This window comes from Phaethon lepturus, unplaced genomic scaffold (genome assembly GCF_000687285.1).
Source record: "Phaethon lepturus isolate BGI_N335 unplaced genomic scaffold, ASM68728v1 scaffold12857, whole genome shotgun sequence".
Lineage (NCBI taxonomy): Eukaryota > Metazoa > Chordata > Aves > Phaethontiformes > Phaethontidae > Phaethon > Phaethon lepturus.
This window is the reverse complement of record NW_010549851.1, coordinates 4,304-26,801: the sequence shown is the minus strand read 5'-3', so window position 1 is coordinate 26,801 and position 22,498 is coordinate 4,304. Positions and strand designations below refer to the sequence as shown.

General features: G+C 44.9%; 1 protein-coding gene across 1 annotated transcript; it reads left to right on the top strand.

Moving 5' to 3' along the window:
- The first annotated feature begins 6 nt into the window (after positions 1 to 6).
- On the top strand, positions 7 to 21,570 carry KLHL12 (kelch-like family member 12). Its single transcript, XM_010290380.1, has 11 exons — positions 7 to 212; positions 5,748 to 5,901; positions 6,696 to 6,913; positions 9,494 to 9,643; positions 11,428 to 11,542; positions 13,934 to 14,040; positions 15,033 to 15,228; positions 16,450 to 16,608; positions 17,815 to 17,913; positions 20,895 to 21,081; positions 21,444 to 21,570. The coding sequence occupies exons 1-11, from the start codon at positions 27 to 29 to the stop codon at positions 21,568 to 21,570; spliced, it is 1,698 nt and encodes a 565-aa protein (XP_010288682.1). The 5' UTR covers positions 7 to 26.
- Positions 21,571 to 22,498: the final 928 nt, after the last annotated feature.

The following is a 22,498-nucleotide window of genomic DNA, read 5'->3' as shown; positions in this document are numbered from 1 at the left end:
GGCTGTGCCCGCAGGTGCCGGGCGCCATGGCCCCCCCCAAGGACATCATGACCAACTCGCACGCCAAGTCCATCCTCAACGCCATGAACGCCCTGCGGAAGAGCAACACGCTCTGCGACGTCACCCTCCGCGTGGAGCACAAGGACTTCCCGGCCCACCGCATCGTCTTGGCCGCCTGCAGTGACTACTTCTGCGCCATGTTCACCAGCGAGGTCGGTGCACCCCGACACTGCAGGCTGCTGCTGGCCCTGGGTGCTCTGTGGGGAGAGAAGGCAGGGCCACCCAATGCTCGGGCTGCTCTCTGTCAGGCTGCTCAGCAGCTGGGCTTGGACCCCCCCATGGTGGTTCTAGGTCCCCCCATGGTGGCCCTGGGTCTCTCTAGAGCCCCTTGTGATGGCCCAGGATTCCATAATGGTGGCCCTGGAGCCCTCTGGATCCTCTTCTCTTGGCCTTTGATCCCTTTGTGGTGGTTCTAGGTCTCCTCATGGTGGCCCCAGAGCTCTCTATCATGGCAAGGTGGGGGTTAGAGACAGCAGTTGGGACTGTGGTCCTGAATCATTGTTGCTGTGTGACCAACCAGTGCACCAGTGAGCTGCCAGGCTGAAATGGCAAATGGGAAGGCTCTGATACATTTACTGATTTTTCTAGTGGTGGTTTATGGTCTTCATACTTCTGGGCATCTTCCTTGCCAAGGGTACCAGCCCTAGAGCAAAGCTGTGTGAGCCATGGTGTGTGTCTTAGGCTGGGTGTTGAATTAAGGCAGCCCTTTAAAGCTGAAATTAAGGGTATTTAACTCATGTTCTGGTCTTTGTTTCGCACTGGCTGATCAGCAGGTACCAGTTGGGTTGTGCTGTTGCTCTTGTGAAGAGGATGTAACCTCTAGCACTGGGTTTGCGGGGCAAGACCCCCTGTTGCTGTACCTGGCAAATCTCGCTTGGCAAATCTCTCACCTTTGCTCTCACAGTACTTACTGCATGGACTTGTACTACCTGCATGCTATTTTTCTGAATCACTGAAAGGTAATGCTTGAGCTACAGCTAGCAGTCATTTGCATTGTGAAATGAGATTCTTTGCCTGGCTTTGTCTTTTATAAGTTTGAATCAATCTTTGTGGCTTTTTCTTACAGAAGATGCTTTCCTTATCCTAACAACTGCCCCATTTACATGAAGAAGAATTACTAAGTAGCTCAAAGGTCCTAAAGACCTCCCTGCTAGCCCAGTAGTCCTTGCAGGAGAGAAGAATTTTCTTCTTTGTTTTATCAAGCAATGAACACTGCTGGCAGAACTGTCTGCGTGCCTGCTCTTTCAGTGCTGTGTCGGGTGAGCGGGTGTCTCAGTTTTTATAATCCTGTGCAAAGCAACCAAAAAAGAACATATGTGGACTGACCACATACCAATATATTTTCAATCCACATCTTCATGAAATTTGTAAATGTCAGGTTTATGCTCTTTCTCTGTGTAAAAGAAATAAATAATTTAAAGAAATAATACACAAAGCAAATTCAGTCTCTGGAGGCTGAAGTACACTGTTTACCAGTAGCTTCAAGGTGTATAGCAGACTGTCTCTGCTTCTTTGAGTTTGCCTCTACATTCCTGTCAATGCTTTTGACTTCCTGGACTTTATGTAGGCAGTCTACAGAGATCCAATAACTTTGTGTGCTACAGAATGTTCTTTGTGGCTCCTAACAAAGGCTGAGGATTGGTATACTTTGGATCATCTCTCATTCCTTCTTTATACTCTCATTTTAACTGTAACATTGTAGTGACTTTAATTCATAGATGTAATTCTTCCTAGAAAAATAAGTGCATCCAGTGCCCAGTGGGCATGATTGCTCACTCTCTCATGCTCCCAAAGCTGCTTTAAGGGTTTTACTTCTTTTGCTTAGTTTGTATTTCTTCCAAATTTGTTTTTTCATTGGAAACCCCAAAATGACAAACCTGCCAAGTGGCACACACAATTATTGAGTGTTTGTGGGAGAGCGTTCTTTCCAGGAAATGACAGTTTGGTAAGCCTCAAAGTGGACCTGCTTCCTATGTGTGCCAATGACAAGTATGTTGGCAAGTGTAATGGGACAGCATTTGGTTGCTGTCCAAACACTTGCGGGTACAGAGTGTTTTGGCCATGGCTGTAACTTGAGGGAACTCAGAATGCCCTATTGCATAACTAACAGTCTCTGCAAGGGCTTTCTTTGCATTTCATCGCTCGCCTCCTGCGAATCTGGGGACTACTTGGCTAGCTGTAATGTGTGGCTTTTGTCAGACTCGGGCTACACAACGCTTTGTTCAGAACTGATCCCTGGGTTATGCCCACTGTCATTCATGATGCTACATCTCTGTGTGGCCAGTGTAGCACTGAGACTGTCATCAGAGATTAGCTTCATAAAGAACCGTGTTTGCCAATCCATGTGTCTCTAATTTCCTTCCTTCTCTTACTTCTGACTTTAACATGTACTCAGTCTGCCATAGTATTAATTTCTTCCTGTTTTCTGTTCCCATTTTCCAGACTGAGAAGCCACCACCGATCACCTGTTGAACCCCTGGCTTTTGGCAACACTTTTCTGTGCCCCTGTGCTGAGTAGTGTGGGAAAACTGAAATGCCCTTTACTTAGAGGGTTCTTGCTTGTAGTGAAAATTGAAAAGCAGTTTTAGCAAATGCTCCCCTGGATCCTAGTTGTGCACTGGCATTTCTGTCTTTGTTTGGACAAGTTAGCATAACTTGGGATGTGTTAAGAGCTGATCATTGGCTCTACCTCAGAAAGAAACTAGTCTTTCTTCTCTTGGAGGATACGTTTTAGAAATTGAAGGGCTTTTTTCCCCTAGAATGTAGAGAAATATTATTCTTATTCTGAAAATAAACAGCTTCTGTTTCTAGGTTCTTACATGGTCATCTTCCCTGTACTGTGAACGCCTTCCAGAATGCAGTGAGCCACATATTAGCACTGTCATGCCAGCATTTTGTTTCCACTATAGGTGAGAAGAAATTGGAGGGTTTTACTACAGTATACTTTTGTGTATCTGCATAAGTGAAGACAGAAACAAGAAGTGGCCTTGCATAAGAAAGTGGTTCCAAAATTCTAGGCCCATTGTCCTGGAGAGTGAGTGGCATGATGTATGTATGTATGGATGGATGGAACAGGAGATAGCAACATCATGTTTCATAACAGAGCTATGACCTGCAGCCCCTGCCTTAAGGCTTTCAGAAACTTAGGCATCCTGGGGTAAAACTCCTGATGTTTCCAAGTGACTCCCCTTAATTATGGGAGTGTTGTTTTCCTGGATGCCTCAGTCGATTTCTGGATCTATACTGCTGCCTACTTTTTATGACGTGTTAAAAATGTACTTGTACTAGGGAGTATCAGTCCCTTACTGCTTTACTTCCTGCTGGCTAGCAGAACTCTGATATTAAACAACAGAGGGAGAAGCTAATCTGAAATTCTAACAGCAGAGATGGAGAGATATGTCTTATGCCACTAAACACCTGTGAAAGGAAAACTGCTTGTACTGGGTCTTTATGAGCATTGTACGACCATAATTTTGCATTTCTTCTGAGTCCAAATATGTGGATGTATTCATAAAAGAGGGACTCTGTCCCAACAGCACAGCACTAAGCACTGTATACAGTTCTCTAACACTGCATATGCAGTCTGGAGTTGCATTCAGAGTCTTCATGGGATGTTCAGAATCAAGTTGTCTCCATTCTGAGACCCTCCTTTAAGGTATGATGCTAGGATCCCAACTTTTTCTGCATCACATACATTGTGTGAAGTTACTTGAAATATTTTCTTCCTTCCAAGCCATCGTAGCACATGAGTAAACTGTGAGACAAACAACAACCAAGCAGTGGAGTGTAGCAGAAGTACAAGGGAAGCAGGCAGTGATCATCTCTAGTACAAGTGTTGTTCCCATGGTTTTTTTGGTCAACGATATAAAGAGAATAGTGCATGGCTGATTATTTATTATTGAATATTGGTTGTGGGGACAGGAGCTTCTTTACCAGCTCCAGGCCGATCTGTGAAGAGCAGATGTCTACAGCTTCTACCGGATGCAGAGTAATACATTACCAGGAGGTCTGGTGCGCTTGTAATCTCATGTCAATAGATGTTTGTAACTTCTTACCCTCTTTCTTCTAAGTTTGTGTGGTCTAAATCTCCATTTGCTTGTTGGAATCATATGAACATCTTATCTGATCAGTTATGACCTTTGGTGACATCTGTGTCCTTTATCTGTTGTACCCAAAAGCTTAGTCTTGTTTTGGGAATGTTTTTTTCTAGTCCAAGTTAGGAACTTATTTTAGCTTCTAAATGCAATGCATGGCCTTGCCATACAGCAGGTCAGACAAGGTAATTTGCTGTTCCTTTCTGACTCTGGATGCCATAAAGTTTGTTCACTGTGTCAACAGACTTGAAAGGCCTCTTCCCTCAAATTACTTCCATTACCTCCTGTGTTTCTCTACTGTGAAGCGTGTCCCTCTGTATCATAGAAATGGCTCAGTCTCAGCAGAGACATTTCTTCCCTTCTGCTGCTGTGTCATCAAATGCCTCTGCAGGAATATCCTTGACTGCTCTTATTTTCTCTACTTCTGTATTACCTCCTTTTTCCCCAACTGTAGCAAATTCTAAGCCAAGTGATCATGCTTTGATCATGCTTTCTGTTCACTGAGTCTCTGCTCAATCTGTCTGTAACCAACTTCAGGCTCATTCTTGGCAAGAAAAGTCGTGGGCTTTCATCTGAATCGTGCTTGCACTGATACTGACTACTTCTTCAAAAGTCATGGGAAAAAAAGGTTGGTTTTGCAGTGCGCTGCATGGAGACATCTGTCTGTTGAGGTCCATTCATGCTGACGAGCTTGCAGCTATGTGCAGGATGTGATTAGGGAGTCCACCTGCTAGCCCATTGTTCATGAATCATCAGATGCTGTGCCAGCAGCTTCGTGATGGATGCATTGAACCATAAAGCTGATGCTTTGTGAAAGGTAATCTCAGTTTTGTACCTATAGAGGTGCAAATTTGGTGGATTTGCAGAATTTACTGTTCCCAAAGATTGACTGAGAGGGTAACATTGCTTGGAAAAAATAATTATTCCAAAATGATGTATCTTAGAGGTGATAAAATGGGCAGGGGACCAAGTCACGATTGTGTAAGTACTATTGCTGTATGTACTATCATTTTACGTTCAAATCTTTAAGCTGAACCTGCATTTAACCTTTAATCTGAGCTTTCTGGCTCAGATAAATAGTCATTCTTTTTAGGAACCTTCACCGTAAGCTTGCAGAATGGATCAGGAATTGAACAATTAGGAAAGATATTTATCTGGTTTTAGAGCAGAGTGGTGAGGTGGGGATTCCATGTAAATTGCAGTGTGTCATACAAATCCAGCCCACGGAGGAATCCCGCTGGACTGTTCCTTGTAGTAAAGCTTGGAGTTACTGCATGGAGGAGAAAGTTTAGTTGTCTTGCACAAATGATGCCTGTAATTTCTGCTACCTCTAATCTCAGCTTGCTCATTTTACAATGCAGTTTGACTGTCTCCCAATCCATAATGAACTTTGTCTCTTTTACTCACCCTGTAAGTGAATTCTGTTGGGAAATTCCCTCCTTCCCCTTATTCTTTCAGTAAGCACAAGAAGAGAAAGGACAAATCTCTGCTGAAGCCTCTCTGACAGATCACATTTTAAAAAACTGCTGAGTGTTCTTGGCTTTTTGATCGCATTACTGAAAAATAAACCTTTGTCTTCCTTCTAATTTACAGCTCTCAGAGAAAGATAAACCCTATGTAGATATCCAGGGACTGACAGCCTCCACCATGGAAATCCTGCTAGACTTTGTGTATACAGAAACTGTTCACGTGACAGTAGAAAACGTCCAAGAATTGCTCCCAGCAGCATGTCTGCTTCAGCTGAAAGGTAATTGCTAAGTATCAGCACAAATTGCACAATTGCTGCTGCTTAGAGATTTGATTTGTCTGACCTTCTGTAAATGGACGACAGATTGTGGAAGGCATGATACTTACAAGTACTGATGTCAAACTTGTGTTGTCTTGTGTGCTGTGGTCTCATTAGTAGAGGAACTGACTTGGGTGGAAGAAAAGATGATAAAACGGGTTATTGTTCCATGCTTTGGGCTGCTGTATTTCTGCATGAGAATTCTCAAGAAAAATTGTGGACTGTATAGCACGTACATGTTACAGCTCAGTCAAGTTATAGTAATAAGCAAATCCTAGATGTCATTTGACCAGCCATCATAGTATATCTCGGTTGTTAACAAAGTCTTTGATGTCATTGCATATGCACTGTGGAGCTATCCCAGGCAATTATCCCAAATCCCAGGCAACTATCAAAAAGACATTGGAGAAAATCTAGAAATGTGGTAGCCATATCCACCAGCATACACATTTTTTGTTTATAATCCATGAAGCTGAGTGCAACTCACATTTGAGTCTTTTCCTAGTATCAGGTTTATTTAATTTTTGCATTCAAACAGAATACCCGGAGATCAAAACAGCCCAAACACGTGGTCTACTGCTTAGTGTTTTCGTGTCCAAAGAAATATTTGCATGTTTGTTTCTGTAGTATTTTTAAGCTTGTTATTTGAGTTGGATTTTTGTTATTGTTTAGAACTTTCTTTTCTGAAGCCCTTTCCAAAGCAGTGGTTTGCTAGTAAGCATGCAGTGCTCATTCACCCCTCCAATTTTCCCTAGGTGTGAAACAAGCTTGCTGTGAGTTTCTGGAAAGCCAGCTGGATCCATCAAATTGTTTGGGCATTCGGGATTTTGCTGAGACACACAATTGTGTTGATCTAATGCAAGCTGCAGAGGTCTTCAGCCAGAAACATTTTCCAGAGGTGGTTCAGCATGAAGAGTTTATCCTCTTAAATCAAGAAGAGGTTGAAAAGCTCATCAAGTGTGATGAAATTCAGGTAAAACCTGAAAAGTACCATTACTGTGGAAAGCATTGACATGACACTGAAACCAGTCAGAAATTAGTCCATGCTTCTAGGGTGGACTTCTCTCAGAATGCCTGAATTTGAAATTTAATTTCCAAGAATCTTATTCTAACTTTGTAGCCATGTGATCTGAAATTGATCAGTAGCATGTAGCTTCTACGTAAAAATTTATTGTCACACAAATGTTTCTTGCAAGTAAGACAATCACAGTTACCTCTGCAGAGTTCTTACTCCATTGTCTCCTCCTTTCCCTGGAGGAACTTTGGGAGGTTACGAAGACAAGTTGTCTCAATGCCTACATCTCAGAAATACCACCAAGACTTCAACTTCTATTTGTAGACCTTTGCATGCTCCTCAGCAGCGCAAAGAATGCATGTGTCAGCCCAGGCATTTGGGTGTCCTCTACTTTTACAAGCAGCAGAATGCATGATGGTGTAGGGTAGTCTGACTCTTCAGGGAGTTATATGCAGATTTAGTTCTCTTAAGGTTGGTTTTCTGAAGGAGTTACTATTTTGCTGGAACTTGTCAAATACTTTTTTTCAAATTTTCTGTGAATAAGTTGAACATTCCTTGGTAATGGGGAGGGGGACTTGATTTTTTTCTTGAGATGGACTTTGTCGAGAGTTGATGTTTGCTTCAGTTCTAAAAGAAGTAATTGAAGCAATCACTGTTCGGAGTTCACAGTAACACGAACTCTTAGTAGCAAACCATTGTAAGTGATATATTTGGTGAAATTCCTGAAAAGCCAATATAGGGGTAGCCAGAGGAGAATTTGTATTCCAAAATGTGAAAGTCTGCCTTGAAAGTCTGCCTTGAAAGTGGCCTTCAGCCAAGCAGACATCCTTTTGTTAATAAGCCTGCTTGAGAAAGAGCGTGCAAGATAGCAATGAAAGACCCTGGTAGAGGCCAATATCAGCAGTGGAGAAAGGCTGAGTGTGTTTGGTGTTTAACAAGCTGCAGCTTTAATGCTGTGAGGGCTTGAGCTTATGTGGGTTGTGGTGAGTACTGACATAACGCTTCTGGACAGTGAAGAGGAAATAATGAGGAACTTGAGAATGACCCAGCCAAACTAATCAGATGATATGCACAGGCGAAGTAAAATTCACTGTGGATTGGAAGGACTGATTCAGTGAGGTGTGCATTCATTGTAATACCTTAAGAAGGTGAAGGGAGCAAATCTAGCTGTTGTGCCAGTGCAGAGGTGATGTGCTGTGTTGGAGGGTACTGAGGGAGCACCCTTGGAAAATCCTCTGGCTGTTTGAGAAGTATAATCGCAGCTCCTCACTGTGATGGCTGTGTTTAGTGTTACTCATCATATATCAGAAAACAGAGATTATTTTATGAACAACAAAACTTAAATATATCAGAGGATAGTCGGTTCAGGAGGGAATAAAACAATGTGGGATTATTGCATTTAGGGAGGAGGTGGGGAAAATTGGAAACAATAAAGTACTTTGCTTTCCTTTTGTGAGCTCTAATTGTCCTTTCCCTGTAATTTAAATAGAAAGAGGCCATTTCAGATTACACTGTAACAAGTATAAATCAATGGCTTGGAAGAATTGCCTTACATAATTAACTTCTGTGGCTCCCTGCTTCAGAACATTCTGCAACAGGCAGCTTCAAACTGAACTTAAAAGTGGACCAGTCATGTATCGGTGGGAAGGCTCTTATTACAGTATCCCCTTTTATCTTCATTTTTAATAACAGTTAACAGACCTCATGATAATAAATTCATGTCTGATTTGCTTTTATGTTGGATGATCTGAAGATGTGCAAAAAGAAAACGAAGTGTAAATAATATACTATAGAGCTTTTTACAAATCTTTCACTTCTGGCAATCATAGATGATGTCCAAAGCACCTGAGGTTCTCTAAAAGTATCAAATGTAGATGGTTTAGTCAGTGTAATCTCTGGAAGTGGTGTAAGCATGTGCTGGTCCAAAATGGAGAGAGAAATAAACTAGCCACAAAATAAGCTAAACTGTAGCAATAAACAGTAACATTCTTGCCCTGGGGTTCTCCACTCTGAAATCCAGTTGTTTATAGTTTCTTAAATGTGGATTGAAATTTAAAAAACACTTAAACGTACCTAGTATGGCTCAGGTGTTAAAGGGGCAGTGTGTGGGCATGGGGCTGCAGAGGGTTAAGGAAGACACTGCTCCATAAAAAGGAGTTTGATTCTGATCATCTTTATGATGGTACTTCGCATTTTGCAGGACTGTAACTCCTGCCCTGCGAGTTACTGCCTGTCCCTGCGTGCTCTCAACAGAGCTGGCTCTGCTGTGTACTTATGGTTCAATTTTCTGGCACTCATACTGCCAGTTGTTGGTCTCGGCTGCAAGGAAAAAACAAATGCAGTTTTAAGGAAAAGAAAATGAGATAATTTCATAGTGCTTGTATATACAGATTGTGGGAATTTCCGTAACAGACTCTTACTTGAGATGTCCTGCTCTCTTGCTAGCTGTGAAGCAGTGTCAACAGCCTGGAAGTTGTTCCGTGGCAGTAGCTGAAATATTATCCTGCAGTCCTATCAGTGTGTGCCTCCTCTTTCCAGGTGGACTCTGAAGAGCCAGTTTTTGAGGCAGTTATAAACTGGGTGAAGCACTCAAAAAAAGAACGAGAAGCATCGCTGCCAGAACTGCTGCAGTATGTGCGCATGCCACTTCTCACCCCCCGCTACATCACAGATGTCATCGACACCGAGGTATCGGCAGCCCAGGCCCACAGACACAGACCAGCCAGTATCTGTGTGTGATTACCATGTTCCCTGGTTAGACTCCTGCTGTCCTAATGGAACATGTTAAAAGCTGCTTTCTCTGCTGATGCTTTTTGATGCTGAATATGGAGTTGTCCCGGTTCAGCTGGAGTGCCTACTGTTTTACTCAGAAGTAGTTTGCTGTGCCAGCAGTTACAGTATTCTACTTTACAGCTGGGAGGGCACCCCATCCAGGACAATTAGTCAGTTGTCTCCTCTGATACGTGTAGCACATTTCTGTTGTCTTTCGTTGTAGTTTCTAACCAGTGCTTTCTGCCTTTCATTCATAAGCGCTAGCACGTCTCCTTCTCTAGGTTCGAGGCTGCTGGCATGTAGGGAGGAAACGGCCCCTCAGAAGTTGTTTGAGGTGCAGCTGGCAAGCATGTACCTTTGAATGAGAAGGACAGCAGCTGTGTAGGTCCAGGGCCAACACACAGCTAAGAGCCATATCTAGTACTGCTTCTTTGTATGGCTGGGGTGTTGCAGAGGCAAACCAAAATGTGGATGATGATAAGAGATAATTAAGCTTTTGCACTGGAAGTTTAATTCCAAACAGGAAGTGATGCTGACCCCATGCCAGGTTTGACAGGAAGGCACAGGGAAGTTCAAACCAGCATTCTGGTTTGATGGTGATGTGAGGTAGTTACTAGCCCTTGTCACCTGACAGGTGCTGAATGTTGAACGACAGACTTCTCTACGTAGAGCAACGTTCATCTCGTGTGATATAGCTGCCTTATATGGATGTTCTTAAATAAGGGCATCTAACAGGCAGTTATGTGGTGCCAGAGCTAAAACATCAGATTGTTGTGGTCCACTTTAAACTGGAATTTAATTTAACATGTAAGGGACTGGTACCAAAAGAGTTAGATCTGTTCCAAAACCAGCCCAAGATAGTGTGTACAGAGGGTCTCAGCTTTCTTACTGCACAGGACGGCCTCTCCGGTCCAGAAGTAACACACACTGGTGGGACATCATCATCTCAGGGCAACATGGAGAGTTGAATGTTGGCCCTGTGTGGCATCATCTGCTCTGAACACCCTGGCCTTCTTTCACAAGCACCAAGAACTTGTAAAAATAAATCATAATGTAATGCAGCAGCATATAGCACCAAATGCCCAAAGGGAACTGCATGCTGAACATTCAAGGGAGGTTGGTCCAGGCCCTCAGCCAGGGAGGGGAATTACACGGCGTTAAGGAGGAGATGAGACTGTCGTCAGGCCGCAGTGCCCTCACTTCTTTTAAAGAAGACCTTACTGCTTCTGCTGCCTCTTTATAGCTCCATGTTCCATGTGCACAGGGATCAAGCTAATAGATCCAGCTAAACTGCTTCATTGTGCTGTGCTCTTTGTTTCTTCTTTGATGGCAGATGCATGCTGAGAGTTGAATATGTGGAGCAGATACAGCCAAACTGATTTCAATCAGAGTTTCACTGCCAGTTCCCCTTCTCAAGACATACTTCTGCTGGCTTAAATGTAGCAGAGGTGGCTTTTCCTTAGTTTTCCAATGTAGTTATTTTCATTATGGAACCTGCAGTGCCAGACTTTGTGCAAGAACTGAGCCATATCTTGTTAGCTGCAGTCCAGTCTTAAGTTGTCTTTGCATTTCCTTGCGTGCAGTATTTGCACCATGACATGTTTTGACACTGTCTGAACTGACAGAGTTGGCTTTAGGACAGCTCTTATGAGGGATCTTAAAATACATTGCATGTAGCAGTGACTCATGTTTTTCCTCAGCCTTTTATACGATGCAGTCTGCAGTGCAGAGACCTCGTAGATGAAGCTAAGAAATTTCATCTTCGTCCCGAGCTCCGGAGTCAGATGCAAGGACCCAGGACAAGAGCACGTCTAGGTGAGCAGCAAAGGAAAGGACACTGAGAATGTCTGGGGCATCGGCGAGTATTATATACACCATGCCTAGTGCCTTGTAATTGTGCTGAGGTGCTTCACAGCAGTTACTTTGCAATCCACTGTCCCCAGTGGTACAGAAAGGGGACTGGAGCAAAGGACAGGGGTACCTTTTTTTCAGAGCTCAGTTGCTTAGTAGCAATGTGGGGACTAGTTGGTTGCCTTTAATCCCAGGCCTCTGCTGTAACCATAAAACCAGTTTCTTGCGTTGTTGGTGCCTCCAGATATGTTTGTCTCAGTATGCATCTCTCCAAGAAGTGTGGGAAAAGTTTCTTCCTGTCTAAAAAGGCAGGTATCGGTGTCAGAAACAAAAAGAGCTGTGAGGTGAGAGACAGCTGCGTTACAGTGAAGATAAGTTTTCAACAGGGAATCTGAGAGGGGAAGGCACAAGGAGGGAGATGGAGCGGTTCCTCTTTCTGTTCAGAGGTACTTCCCTGAAGTACCGCCCCCCCCCGCCCCAAGTCTTGTTAAAGAAAATAAATGATGATTTCTTCCTCTATTTCAGTAGCTCCTCCCAAGCGCAGTCACTGAATTGTTGGGAAAATGCTTGGCTTAGGGGTGTAAGCACCTGAGAGCAACATAAACAGTAGGAATGACCTATAGAAGAAGGAAAAGTATTTTACTGGCTTCTTTATGAGTGTGGCCATTCCTCACCTGATGCCTCTTCTCTTATCTTCAGGCTTGCTCTCAGGACTGTCTCTGCCACGCCTTTATCCCAGGCACACTCACAGGGCACTGCCATCTGTGCCAGCATTGACCACTCTTCCTGCAAGCAAACCTCCCTGCATGTTCTCCAGTGTTGCTGCTTCTTGTGCAGTGGAGAAGGACCCTGAAAAACCTCTTGTGGCCATTTGCAGTTATTAACACTGTTTTAGGAGACAGAAAGCAGTTTAACCACTAAAGGAGGAGGGCAAATTAGATTTGTCAGAGAGACACACTGATTAAACTTTTTTGGCCTGAAGGGAATGTTGTTATGATGTGGTTTGACCTCCAGCATAGTCCAGGCCACACAGCATGCCTCCTGTTTTTGTGGGAACATCCGACATTGATTGCAATGACATGTAGTTCAGCTCACCCTGTCAGTTTAGAATGACACGTTTCATTTTGTTCATGGTTGAAATGCTTCACCTGATAAAGGAGACATCACAAAACTGTTTTATTGTTTAATTCTACAGGTTAAAACTGTGCGCTTTATTGCTAAGATTTATCTTCTGGATTCAGCCCTACCTTTTTTTAATTGATTCAATACCATCTGCTATCAGCAATGCTTGTATCATGTGTCACTCATAAACTGTGATCAAGTTGTGTATTAACTTTCTATAGGATAAATGGAAATGAGTGCACTTTTAGATGTTATACTGGATAGGAAGCTTTCCAAGTTGTTGTTGGAGCTCTTTTGTGAATCCTTCTCAGTTATATTTTTATATTATTCTTCATGTGAGGTGGCAGCTATTTTGCTGTGTGACAGAGAGGGTCTTGTTAAATTTTTGTTGCTTGGTGTTCAGTCCTTCTGCAACGAAAAGCTGGACACTTCTAAACTCTAGTAAAACTCCCCGTTGCAGAAAGAGCATAAGGGATCCAGGGGATGCTTAACTATTTTTAAAACTATGATAGAAGCCTACCTTTGAGGCAATCATTACAAGGGAAGTTAAAACTCTCCAGGTCACAAGCGTTATTTAACAGTCGCCGAGAAAATAAGAAAACTTCAGGGATCATCTCAGAGAAAAGACAGTAGAGGGAAGGCAATTTTGAGATAAAATACATAGACCTAAGAGACAATTCCTGGGAAAATATTTCATTAATTTTTCAGGCTTCAGTCAGCCTGACTTGTTTCTCAGTGAAGGGGTGAACAAAGGTGCTATCTGGTCTGGATGTCACTTGCAAATGAGGGGAGAAGGCCTTGTTTAGTGAGGAGGCTGCAGGGAAGGAGCCATCCTCCTTCAGTTTTCATGTGGTGGTAAGAGTCTTGGGAGAAAATTGTGGAAAGAATAGAAAAGAAAATACAAACGAGCCAACTTCAGCACCTAACTTAGCCAGCTTGTCTTCTCAAAGTGCCTCTAGTATTAGGAGGAACAGCCGTCCGGCTTCTAACACCTGAGTTAGTCTTACTGCTGCGCACCCCGGAAGATTTTCTCTCCCTGCCCTGCTGAGGATAAGGGGAGTCCAAGTGCCTGTAGCCGGGTTAGGTGTCTGCTTCAGAGTAGTGATGAAAACAGGGATTTAGAGGCAGCTTGTTGCACCAAGGAAGGCTCAGTATTTCTTCAGGTGGTTCTTTTGAGGTGACCTTTTGGTTGTGAAGGAATTGACTTGACTTTGCTTTCCCTCTTTGCTCTAGGAGCTAATGAAGTCCTGCTTGTGATCGGGGGCTTTGGCAGCCAGCAGTCACCTATTGATGTTGTGGAGAAATATGACCCAAAGACTCAGGAGTGGAGTTTCTTGCCAGTAAGGGACCATTTTTGACCCCTTTTTTTGACCGTTTTTGACTGGGTTGAATGGGCTGTGGCCACACAGTGATCCTGTAGGATCAGCTATATAACATTCCTCTTCGGGCTATGCTTTGCGTTCTGCTTAGACTTTCTGACAGAAATTCTTTAGAGTTGCTGAGGTTTATGTAGTGAATGCTGAAACCACTTCACGTTTGCAGATTTGCTAAGTAAGCTTTCTATAAGTGGTGATTGTCATATTTCTAATCAGATGAGCCTACAGAGACCCGCATCTTTGTTGTGGGAGTGAGAGCTATCATGTTTCTTACTGAAGGGCTGTTAAGCTTTAAGGTTAGTGATGATAGTTGAAATGTCAATAGGAATAGTATAATCAGTCCTGCTTTCAGGCAGCCTGCATGATATCTCTGGTTTCATTGTTTCTTGAGCATAATGGGAGATAGTAAGGAAGAGAGAATTCCTGCACTGAGGACTTTCTACCCAAATTGAAAATCACCTTTATCTATGTGAAATGGTGGAGAACTGCCTCTTCTTTAATATTGGTAATCACAGAAGACCCAGGATCACCTGGGTCCCAGAATTTTCTTCTTTTTTGAAGGCTAAAAGCTTCAGGTATTTTCATCAAATATTCCAAGTCTCTACATTTTCCCATTAACGATCTCTGCAGGGAGCCAGTGGGAGGCACACAAACCTCTGAGATTCATGAAAGGTTCAGTAGCAGCTTAAGATAAATGGCATTTAATGCAAAAAATTTTAGTGCAGAGAGACCTGGCCATGAGAAGAGAGCATGGCAGAGACAGAGTACAGGTAGAGGAAGGCAGACGCAGTTGTTAACAACTGGCTGTATCTTTTAAATTCATAGTGGTGTTTGCCTCTGTGGTAGTGGGCCATTTTCCAAAGTAGCAGCAAAAGAGGATGGAAGAACACTGGTTGGTCTCCGTGCATCAGTGTTATTTCCCCTCCTTGACCTTTTTGTTCTTTATACTGTTTTAGAGCATTACCCGTAAGAGGCGCTACGTTGCTACAGTGTCCCTGCATGATCGGATCTATGTGATTGGGGGGTATGATGGTCGCTCTCGTCTCAGCTCGGTGGAGTGCTTGGATTATACATCAGATGAGGATGGTATCTGGTACTCTGTGGCTCCAATGAATGTACGGCGAGGCCTGGCAGGAGCCACAACCCTTGGAGGTATGTCCTGGTCACTGCACTGACAGGGCAGTACAGTCTGCTCAGTTCTCATCCTGAAATGCCCTGAGCTGGTATGTGCAGAGTGGGATGGCTCCGAGGGAGGAGGTGAGTCTGAAATTCTGCCTTCTATCATTTGGATGTAGAAATGGAAAACTTATCCACATAACCTCAGAGGAGCTCTGCCTCCGCTTCATTCTTCGTGGATGTGTCTGTGCATCAAGGGAAAGGAACTCTATGAGGGATTATGGAGTGGGAAGCTCTCGGGGCGGTGACAGTGTTGCATATTACTTAGCACAGGACGCCAAGTACAACTATCCAGCCCTGGAGAGGGACTGAAACTGAATCATGTGCAGAGAAGGATTCTTAGGACAGACTTGGATGAAGAAAACTACTGAGCAACCCAGAACACTTCAACTTGTTTATGCTGACAAAGAAAAGGCCAAGAGAGGATATGATTGTTTTCTACAAGTACAATTTGGCATGAGAAGGAAATGGGCAATATAAGAATTTAATAAGAACAAATGGTTATAAACAGGCCAAGAAGTTGGTGTGGAAATGAGAAGTTTTCTAGCCACTAAAATAGCAGTCATTGTAATGAATAGTCTGTGCTTTAATACTTACATTAGAATATCATCTTAATAATTAATATTGGTTAAATGTTATTCATTTAGATTGTTAATAACCTGTTGTAGTGAAAATTCTGTTAAAAATGCAGCTGCTTTGAAGATGACAGATTTGTGAAAGCTTTGCATGAATTAGATTCTCCAGTTTAAGGGACTGATCTTGGTGGTCCAGACATTACTTTTGTATCTTCTTTCCTTTAGCTACCTGTGTGTTTACTACCTTATCAGCACCTCCCCAAAGTAAATGTTTACATGATGCTAGTGATAGGCAGGGTTTGGGCATGGCAGTGTTTCAGTAGGTTCTGCAGCATGAAAAAAAATAACTGGGGGCGGGCGTTCTCTTTCATCCATCAGCAAGAAGCAGATTTAAGGGCCAGATGAGTTTTGTGTTTGTTTTGTTGTTTTGTTTGTGCGCCTGTGAGCAGGCTAGTGCAGTGAGCTAAGGTGAGTAGGCTGGGTTTGAACATGCCAAGATCTGTAGTTGTTCCTGTATTTTGCAGTCCATGTTGTAGTTTTGCTCCATCTGTGAGGGCCTTCTGGCTTCATCTGCATGCTTGATACTTGACTCGATGAGTCCAACCTCTGTCTAACATTGCAGACATGATCTATGTTTCCGGTGGGTTTGATGGAAGCCGACGTCACACCAGTATGGAACGATACGACCCAAACATTGATCAGTGGAGTATGCTGGGAGACATGCAGACAGCACGGGAAGGAGCAGGGCTTGTCGTAGCTAATGGAGTTATCTACTGCCTTGGTAGGTACCCTTAGGACCTCTAGGCGTTCTACAAATACTTGCTTTTTACAGAAATGACAGCGTAGGTGCTGTCTATGGGGAGCACCAGTTATGTCCAGGTTAGGAGAGAAGGTTTAACTTCACTGCACTGGGCACTGCACAGCTCTGTCGGCGAATGCAGCCTGTTTTCACTGTTACCATCACAGTGGCTTAGACTGGAGCTGCCATATGACTACAGAAAATGCTGTCAGAAGCAAATTGGACACAATCAGCCAACATTTGAGGGACAGCTGAAGCGTGGGGGATGAGCAGTGCCAGCTGAGGTTTGCATGGACTGGGCAGTGGCTAAAATGCTCTAGAGATGAAGCAGATAGCCACAGGACAGAGGGTGCATCTGCTCCACACAAAGCAGTGTTGGCTCTAGTGCTCCAGAAATGTATCCTGAGCCATATGTTTTCCAGCTCCCTTCTGTAACACTCCTTTCATTTTCAGAGACCACGCCAGCTGTGAATATGGTGAGAGTGCTAGAGGGCAAATCACTCTCAAGACTTCAGTAAGCTTGTTCTGTAGATACACCTTCTGGGCCGCGGAAAAGACAAGCCCAGCGCTGTAACCACATTTGTTACAGTCCTGTTCCTGGGGAGTCACAGATATTGGACACTGGTTTATGGATTTCACTTCCCTCTCCCAAATCCCTCTTCCTCACACTGTCCCCTGAGGTAGATGCCAGCACACTGCTCCTTTGCTGAAGCTGCACAATGAGATTTCTTGGTATCCTCTGTGAAACAGCTCTTTGAGACATCCCAGCCTACACTCTGTGTAGCCTCCTAGGGTCAGCTGACAGCTGCAGCACACAGACCCTGAGCCAATGCCAGGTCTGGAAGCTGTACATGTGCTTTAGTGGGACAGCATCAACATTGGCATCAGCATGCCCAGAGGCAGCTTTGAGCAGTGCAATGCTAACCTGGTTGTACTGGTTTGGAGAGGTCATGCTCCCTCCCAGCACAGCCCTGTGCAGTGCAGGGGCAGAGCTCGCTCTGAGCTGACTCTGGTCTGGCATTGCAAACTGCAGAGATCCTCTTTGTTCTGCCGGTCCCGGCATGCTGTGAGTTGTGCTGACTGCAGTGCAATGCTGTGCTAAGGATGAGATGGGTGTGTTATTGCTCTCTACACAGAAAACGTTTTCCAGAAGTCAGGCCCATGGTTTGCTCCTGTATTTCATTTCAGGTGGCTATGATGGGCTGAACATACTGAATTCTGTAGAGAGGTACGATCCCCACACTGGACACTGGACAAATGTCACCCCAATGGCCACTAAGCGCTCAGGTAAGAGCCCACAGTGCCGTGTGGTCAAAATGGTTTGTGCTGCACTGAGGAAGCAGTGACCGCTGGCTTGTTCTGCTGCCCTGAAGGATGTTGATTGGCCCCAGTGGGTGCCTTGGCTTTGAAAAGGGATGATTTTAGGACATGCTGACTTAACTCCCCAAGAGAAAGATTAATTTTCACATGCCTGATGTCTCCATCCCATGCTAAGATGTGTATAGTGGAATGTGTTTGGGTTTATTGGTTACAGGGAGGAAGTCCTGTGTGACTTCCATAACTAGGAACAGTGCACGGCTTGGAGAAAAGCTAGCAAGGCACAAACTGCAGACCATAGTGCAAGGTAATGAGCCAGTTTGCGAAGCCAGTGCTTGTCAGCTGCACAGGACACGGCAAAGGCAGGAAAGCCCTTGCAGGGGGAATGCTCTGGCAGGCTGCTCCTTCACCTGCACTCTGCTTTGTGAAATGCTGGGCCTCAGCTCCTGGGCCAGCAGTGATGCAGAGAGCAGCACTGCCAGAGCAGTGTCACACTGCAAGAGTCTTAACGCTAATGACTTGAAACATGGTGCAGTGACACATTAATTATCCCCCAAACAACTTAGTTTGTCTTTTCTGCTTGGCATCCTATCTGAGCTTTAGGTTTGGCAGCTGTATCTAGGAGAAAAATATAGTTTAAATCCTACTTTTGGAATAACTTTCTTTCTCGGCTCTCTTTCATTTCTCAGAGGACTTCCTGTGGGGCTGGTGCAGCTCCTGTGTGCTCAAGCATTGGCCCTCTGCTATCGCACTGCGTCTCAGGCCACCTGCCCCAGTCCTTCACAGCCTTGCTAGTGAGCAGCTGTGGCCTTGTTCAGCTGCATGTGGATGGGCAGGATGCGCAATGCCTCCACAGCTGTGGCATAGTCTTGCTGTGCTTACAGGCCCTCTTTCAAAACTCTTTTAAAGTTGCTTTTTCTCTAGTTCTTTCAATAAATGTCCTTTACAATTAGCCTAGACAGAATTGTTTCTGTTTGTTCTCTGCTGCAGTGTTCTTGTTTAGGAACAAGTGCTGGTTACTCAATTAAAAGTGGTCTCTGTTCTAAAAACATTTAAGCTTTCTTGTGCCTGCAGTGGCATTCACCAAAACCCCAAGCTTTAAATATTTACTCCTGTGACAGGGCTATTCCTGTTAAGTGTGAGTTGGAAAGTATTTCCCATCTGCCAAGAATGGATTTGATTTAGAAGTTGGTCGCTTTCCACATTCGGGAAGACCAGATTGAAACACGTGACAAAATCTATGGGTTTTCGTACATCAGAGGCAATATGCGAGACCTATCCATGGATCTCTAGAAAGCTTGAGAGCTTTCCCCAAGGGGTCTGTTGTGTGCACCAGAGAAGATGGCTTCAGGCAAGACCAAAACCAAAGAGTTCAAGGGAAAAGCCTTTTATAAGAACTGTTTCCAAGGTCCATGCTAGCTTCCCACAAGACTTGGAAGGTTTTGGTAGCAGTGCCTTGGCCCGCAGAGCAGGCTGCTCAGTGCCACAAGTAAGCAGGTACATAGTGAGGCTCTTGACTCTGGCACTGGTTCAGCCACGTTTCTTCCTCAGTGGCGTGACCTGGAGCACTGAGATCTGAAACAGGGGTGTGCCCAAGAACATTTTTTGGCTCAGGTTTTTGTGCTGCCACTCTGTGGTACTAACACCCCTAACTATTAGCAGCTTAGATACCAGTTGCACTTGCAATCTCCATCCTGGTATCAGTCCTGGTGACGTCAGACCCTGTAGGACTTCTTTTGCCCCAAAGCTTTGGCACTCTTTCTAGAGCTGCCTGAGTGTGGGTCTTTGAATTCAAAGACCAGAACTAAAAGTAATCTTGCCTTTATTCACAGAGATTGTCTCCTCCTTGTTTTTCTTCATCTCTTAGGACAGATTCTGGAGGTCGGCCACCCCTCAGAAACCTTGGCCATATTGTATTCCTAGACCTGAATTTCCTGATTAGGCCTTGGTCTGGTCTCTCTTCTCAGCCAAAGCCTTCCTCACTGAAGCTATCCCAGAGCCCGCTGGGGCAGCCTGGCCATTCCCAGCTGTTTTAGTGCTCTCAGCAAGTACAGACAGTGATAGTGAGGTTGCATTCAGTGGAACAAAGTTTTTTATACCCTGTTTGTAGAAGAAACAGATTGGTGCCCAAGAGATGCAGGGTAGCTGGCTTGTTTTCTTCAGGATACTCATCAGCACAATAGTTACATGTTGACAGTAACAGCCTCACAGGGTTTGCTCTGTTCTCGAGATGTAGCTCAAAACAGCAGCGGCTGTTGGCAAGAGCACCTAAGGTCACTAAGTGCATTGTTACCTTACTGTGTTCTTTGTTGCTTTACCTGAAAGGGGCTGCAGATGAGGAACAGAGGCTGGTGGAGGCTTATTTTCTGCTGTTGGGCCAACTGTACTATTGATTGCTTTTACTGTGAGAACAGCTGTTCAGACAGATGCTTAGGCCACTTAGGCCTCTGTGACTGTTCAGTGGACACCAGTTTTCATTTCCCTGCCTTCTAGAGGAGCAATGTCAAAGAAATCCCCCCTCCAGCTTTACATGGAGCAGTGTCAGTCTCCTTGTAACAGCCAGGGGCTGGGTGATACCATGGAGCCAGAAACACCAGAGAAACCTGTCTCTGTGGTGACAGAGTCCCAGACAGCTACCCGCTAGGAGAGCAAGCCTTGTCCTGGTCTGTTCAGTGGGTCTGGGTGTCTTTCAGCCAAGGTCAACATCTCATGTTGCTAGTGCTGCCCTGGCTGCAGCGTTGCTCAGTCCCCCTTATGCCAGAGTTTCAGCAGTATTAGGTAGAGTTACAAGTTTTCATGTATCGTATTAGAGACAACAACAACAGAAGATGCTGGGTTATAACAGCTCTTTTGTGGGAACTGACCTAGTTCAGGCTTGTAACAAGGAGCCCTGGGCACAGTGCTGACAGTGTCGTTCATGGGTGTAACTGTGCCATCTTCTCTCTCTCCAGGGGCTGGAGTGGCTCTGCTGAATGACCATATTTATGTAGTTGGTGGGTTTGATGGGACAGCACATCTCTCCTCCGTGGAAGCCTATAATATTCGCACTGATTCCTGGACAACTGTAACAAGCATGACAACCCCCCGCTGCTATGTGGGAGCCACCGTGCTGCGAGGAAGGCTGTATGCAATCGCTGGGTAAGAGGCTGCCCTGGGCTGGAAAGGGAGATGCCTTGCATGAGTGTTTGCTGGAACAAGTGAGTTGAGGTGACACAGCCTGCTGCCCTGTTTCAGGTGGCCTCTCCTTGCATTTATATTTCAAACTTTATGAGAGGAGACAGCCCACAGAATCACTGTGTCCAAGCTAAACAGGCAGCGTGATGGTCCAGGGCCAAGACAGGCAGGAGAGCAGCAGGAGACAGCAAAAGGGAGCCTACTGCAGTGATTTCACTTCAGGCCACTCCTGCTGTACGCAGCTATCCAGCCTCCCAGGAAGGTTCTGAATGCCTCAACCTCTTCCTTCAGCGGCATCCCTCACATGTATTTTTCTGTCCTTGCAGATATGATGGCAACTCACTGCTGAGCAGCATTGAGTGCTATGATCCCATCATTGACAACTGGGAAGTGGTAACCTCCCTGGGGATGCAGCGCTGTGATGCTGGAGTCTGCGTCCTTCGGGAGAAGTGATCTGGAGGGAACTTACAGAGAAGAACATCCTAAAAAGTCTCAGCTGGAGGAGGAGTCCCAAGTGATTTGCAGTGACTGTTCTTGAGAGTTGTGGATGCTGTGGAAACAGGCACCAGAACAGCAGCTTTCTGTGCTGCTTTTGACTAGAGCATGTGCATAAATGTGTTATCTCAACAGTCATTTGAAATCGGGGGCTCTGTGTGAAGCTGGAGAAAGGTGGTGAAGTGGGTCAGGAGAAGCTGCATTCTCTGCTGTTCCTGTGGCTAAGTCTGTCGGCAGAGCAGAGATGCCCCCAGCCTTGGCATCAGCCAGCCTGGTGAATGCTTCCAAGGACATGTACATACAACTGGGTGGTCTCCAGCCACTGCAGGACCACACAGGTCCTCTGGTTGCTCTCAGCCACATGGATGTGTGAGGGTGAATCCAGCTGCTCTTATGTTCCAGCTTCAAATCATCTTGTACATACTGAATGTTTAAAGATGCTCCTCAAGCGCACATGAGTGCAGAGCCAGATTGAGTGAGCGTGTGTAAGGGGATCCTGCACTGTAATTGTGTCTGCTGGTTCCTCAGGTCTGCACACAGAAGGAGTCACAGATTAAAGCTATCAACTACTGAGACCCAAAAGCCTGAGGCAGCAGAGGGCAGGGGGGAAAGCTCATTGCTTGGTGGAGAAGCAGGTCTGCAGCATTTGTGCTCTGATACGGGTGCTCAGCAAGGTTCATCACGTGATATTTCCCTCAAAAAGCTTGACAGACCCAGCTGCAAAGAACTGTATTTTCCAGCAGCAGGAGCCTTGCTGTGATGCAGCAGTGCCTTTGCTCCCACCCCTGTGGTCACCTTGCAGAGGCTGAGGCCCTGAAATTTGCTACAATTGCTACTATCCCTACAGATCTTGATGGTGAGCGACTGGGGTTTGTCCCTGGACAGA

Bases quoted from the DNA above. Each gene is read 5' to 3' on its own strand.
- KLHL12 (XM_010290380.1), top strand. From the start codon at position 27: ATGGCCCCCCCCAAGGACATCATGACCAACTCGCACGCCAAGTCCATC. The intron at 213-5,747 runs GTCGGTGCACCC...TCTAATTTACAG, and splicing joins GCGCCATGTTCACCAGCGAG to CTCTCAGAGAAAGATAAACC. The intron at 6,914-9,493 runs GTAAAACCTGAA...TCCTCTTTCCAG, and splicing joins TCAAGTGTGATGAAATTCAG to GTGGACTCTGAAGAGCCAGT.